The 4,766-nt window shown below is 28.0% G+C and overlaps 1 protein-coding gene across 1 annotated transcript; it reads right to left on the reverse strand.

Moving 5' to 3' along the window:
• Window positions 1–87: 87 nt before the first annotated feature.
• Window positions 88–4,751, reverse strand: LOC105461742 (prolow-density lipoprotein receptor-related protein 1-like; the record flags this gene model as incomplete). Its single annotated transcript, XM_011708252.1, has 4 exons — window positions 4,212–4,751; window positions 1,059–1,415; window positions 534–958; window positions 88–315 (listed from the first exon to the last, which is right to left on the reverse strand). Coding segments are annotated over exons 2-4 (928 nt in total), but the record flags the coding sequence as incomplete, so codon positions are not given.
• Window positions 4,752–4,766: the final 15 nt, after the last annotated feature.

A 4,766-nucleotide genomic window follows, 5' to 3' on the forward strand; every position in this document is an offset into this window, starting at 1 on the left:
CTTCAATTAATGTAGCATTATTTCTGTCTAACGTGGTGCGAAACGCAAGTTTAGTATCATTAAAATAAATATTTATCGTGAGCGGACCTGGAACGCATCGCATAGGTTCTGGTTCCCATTCACCATTTGTATTACATCTCACGTTCTTTCTTTGTCCGGACAGTAGATTAGTTTCGATAGGTTGATAACTGTTTTGACATTGCAATGTCGCTTTTGTTTCTGGTGGAACTGGAGATTCGCACGATATCCATTCATCATCGTATGTACTACATCTAGCTTCGATTGACGCCGAGGTCAAAGCTTTGCAGCGTATTTCTATCAAATTAACATTTTGATCAATTAATCATAATTTTGATTGCTTTAGTTGAAAAATTCAGTATTTAAGAATCCTTACTTATTTTCCATGTATGTGTATACATATATAAAAATGACCTTCAATTTGATGTCGAATCGACGTCAAATTGACATCGAAATTATCGTATTGACGTCGATTCGACATCGAATTGGTGATCATTTCTCACTGTGTCGAATACCTATACAAACTGGTATAGTAAGCCATTTTTCCTCGAAACTGCAGCTCACATCGGTCGGACCTCTTATTTTATATCCCGAATTACAAGAGTAGATGAGATGAGAACCTAATATCAGTTCTGTTCCTTCTTGAACGTTACATTCCTGTTCACCTGGGCATTGTGATTCATGTAATTTCCAATGACCGTTCTGCGGTTGTGGAGGTGCTCTGCAAGTGTTAGTACCAGGTGCTACAATAGGACGAGTTGATATAAGAGGCGGTGTTGTTGGTCGTGTTGTTTCCATTGTTAGTTGCGTCGTTGATGTGGGCGATAGTGCGCCACATGAATTCTCGTCCGACATATCGGCGCAATTAACTTCTTCATTACATCGTAGATCACCATCGATACACGCTCCATAATCACATCGGAAAGCTGTCCCAATACAGCTGCAAACAAATTAACAGTTATAAAACGTTTGTTCCTCGTAGTCGTTTAATCAATATATAATTATAAATCGTATTTTAAGCATATATAAAAGATTCTTACGGTAGAGATCCGCATATTGCAGATACTTCATCAGAACCATCCGCACAGTCTCTCTTTCCATCACAAACTTTTATGTTATTAATGCACGGACCGTAGTTGCACTTAAACCGGTCCACCCCACATGTTTGAATTATTTCACTGCACCCGGGTAGTATGTTGTTATGAACACACATGTCGTAGATGTTACCATAATTCCACAGCATAAGAATATATATCAAGCCCATAAAGGGCACAAATATAGCTAGCGGTCTGAATATCCATTTATTCCATTCCATACCCACTACGGATAACTAGTAGATATATATAATAATTATCTACATCCAGCAGTTTATCAAGCAGCTACCGTGTCAAAGATATCTATAAAATATTTATGTTATCTATATATCCGTTTTAATAAAATATTTATCGGAAATACCTAATTAATATATATGTATATATATTAATTAGAAATTAACATTCACTAAATAGTTATTTAAACTTTATTGTCACATAATTAATGTTAATAACTATTTCATGATAAAGTCTTATTAAATTTTGCTTTTATAACTAAGAAATATAAAATAATTACATTGTGGGATAAAATTTAATCTTTCTTTTTTACATCACAAGTGTGGATATAAGTCATTTTCGACGTATTTTCACTTACTAAACATGAATTTGTTGGCAAAAGTTGGCTATCACGTTACAGTTTTGAAAGAAATGTGTCAAAGAAATCGAAAACGACGACTATATTTTCTTAGTTCAAATTCAAAAGAATTTTGTAGCCAAATAAATTCTATATATTTAAAAGTACAGACGTTTTTTTTATGAAGACGTTACATTTTAACTATTACAAGATATTAAAATATTACTTTCATCCCCGATCTACCTTAAAATAAAAAATCTATGCTTATTAAAGCAAATAAAATATTTAGATTTGATTATCCATGTTGTAAATGTTTCGCTAATTAGATTTGGAGTAATATAATTTTAAAAAATTACGACATTCTAATTTAATATAAATAATATTTTTTAAATTAATTTTTAATTTAATTTCTCAAAACTTAACTTTAACGTTCATGCATGTTTTAATTTTAATATAACTAAATTAATCTTATATAAAAATCTAATCGAGACCGCGAAAATTCAAACAAGAATCGAAAAGGCCAAATGCAGTTTAAAGAGAATCTTGATAGTAATTATAATATTTTTGTGTGAATTCTACAAAATTAATTAATTAAATTAATTTTATAAGCTATTAATTTTAACTTAATTTTGTTTAAAAATATATTATTCTGTATATTACGTATTTACAACATAATCAGTGTACTTAATTACGCAGTTTTTTAATAATATAATTTAATATTATAAAATTAAACAATAACAAGTGATCATAGATAGATATATAAATGACATAAATAAGTAAAAAAAAACCTTATTTAGAAATTTAAGGATCTAATAATACTATGTAAATTTTAAATAACATGAACATATATTAAATAATTTAAAGATAAAGCTCATAATATTAAATATTTAAAATTTATAATATTAAAAATAAACATTTTGTATCACATACACGCAATTAATATTGTGAGACAACATCTGTTAAAAGTTAGCTAACATTGCTTGAGTAATGACAATCAGTTTTGAGTTTACTATGATATTGCCAACGTCCGAGAATCAGTATCGCAAGAGTCGATAAACTTATCTGGATTTCTTTCGTAATTACATAATTGCTTATGTCTTAGCAACTTTATGGTAGACCAAACATTTTCTATTTTTAACAGAAAACGAAAGAAAATGATAGGAAACACAATAATATAATATTTATTTTACAATATAAAAAATTAAACAATATAGACGATACAAAACAATAAGATTCTTTTGCAAATCGCTTCTTATCGCTTTCTTTCGATTTCTAAGAAAGGATTATTATATTTCACTTGATACACTATACATGTTCTATATATCTCGATAAGATATCGTGGGATCTGTAGGATCTATCGTACACCTTGCAATATCCATGCAGAATATCACCTATCAAATCGTATCTATAAAGATTGCATTTGGAAATCTGAGACAATTTGAAATGTTCTCAAGATAAAGTGTGGATTATTTGTTTGAACATTACATTATTTCAACGAATAAAAACCCACAATCATTACTACTATTTTGAGCATACCTAAAACCAATCCATACTGTAAAATCCAAAAAATGGTTTTGCTAAATTATCAAAATTTGTTATTTTATGTGTTGAATAATTGTGCATGTATAAAAAAATCATTTATCAAATTATTTTACTTATATATAATTTTACAATTTATTCAATAATATTTGTATCATTGTACATATAGAAGAATCCTGTTTAATACTCATATTTTTTGTGACAAAAAAATCAATCATAGATTGATCGATTATATGGTAATATAAGAAAAGCTTTAAATAAATGTGATAAAAATATGCGTTATGCATTCATGTATCATCTTTGCTTATATTATCTTCCAATATAAATAAATGAAAAGAAAATAGATATTTATTTATACTGAGATCACTTCATCACTGCTTTCTGAAACTGGTTGTAAATATATTTTGGAAAAATTTCTTGAAATATATAAAAGTACAATTACCACGAAATATCAATGAATATATAAAACAAATTCTTCCTAGCAGATAAAGAATAATAACTATATATTTTACTAAAAGAAACGTTTTCTATAAATTATCTCACTTACAAATTATTAATCATGCATTCAACAATTTATTAAGATTAAATACGCAAATTAAACAACATTTTGTAAGTTAGATAAATTAAGACTTCTAAATGTGTTATTTCATATTTTTCTAAAATGCATATTGTTTGACGTGATTTTGTCACTATGAAATATACAGATTAGTATAGAAATAAATAAATTTTATTAATAAATAAGATTTTAATAATATCAATGAAAACAGTTGTATTTTTGTACATTTTCATGATTTCGCCACTATAAAATATATAGAAATATAATGACTACTGAATAAATCAGAATTCGCTAATGATCAAATATTATGTTGATGGCATCAAAGAAAATTACAATTGCATTTTCAAATATTTTTACGAGTATACCACAATGCTATTTTATCAACATTGTATAGGATAACTTCGGTATACAATTTAAATTGTTTTTTACTTACCGTAACCAACTATTAGTGTAACAATCCGCATGTTAAAGAATATCGTACAAAATTGTAATCCACAGCAGTCCGGATGCTCGATTATTCACTGCGGTCATATATTTCTCTTCTTACTTTTATTGATTCTCAATTCAGGTTTAATTTGATTAGTAATAACCAATAGTCAAATCAAATAAGTATAAAATATCATGAATATATATGGTCACAAAACACTTGTTAAATGTGAACACAAAATGGTTAATTTCGTTAGAAACTGATCTTAAAAATTTTAGGTTCGCAGTTGACGATTTTTGTCTGAAGTAACTTTCTGGCGACCTTCCACTGAATATCACAAAACTGGAATTACTTGACGCAAGCAAAGCGCACACGTCATCTTGTTATGTTATGTGCGTATGATGGGTAATACACATACAGGAAAAGTATATACATACTCGATTCACATGTAGTAACAAATTATCTTAAACCTCAAACAAAACGAAAGAATTACGACCGTATATATGTTATGCGCACATATATTAGTTCGGTTTAAAAATTTTCTTTAGCTTCTTACAATTA

This window comes from Wasmannia auropunctata, unplaced genomic scaffold, assembly GCF_000956235.1.
Source record: "Wasmannia auropunctata unplaced genomic scaffold, wasmannia.A_1.0 LD279178.1, whole genome shotgun sequence".
Lineage (NCBI taxonomy): Eukaryota > Metazoa > Arthropoda > Insecta > Hymenoptera > Formicidae > Wasmannia > Wasmannia auropunctata.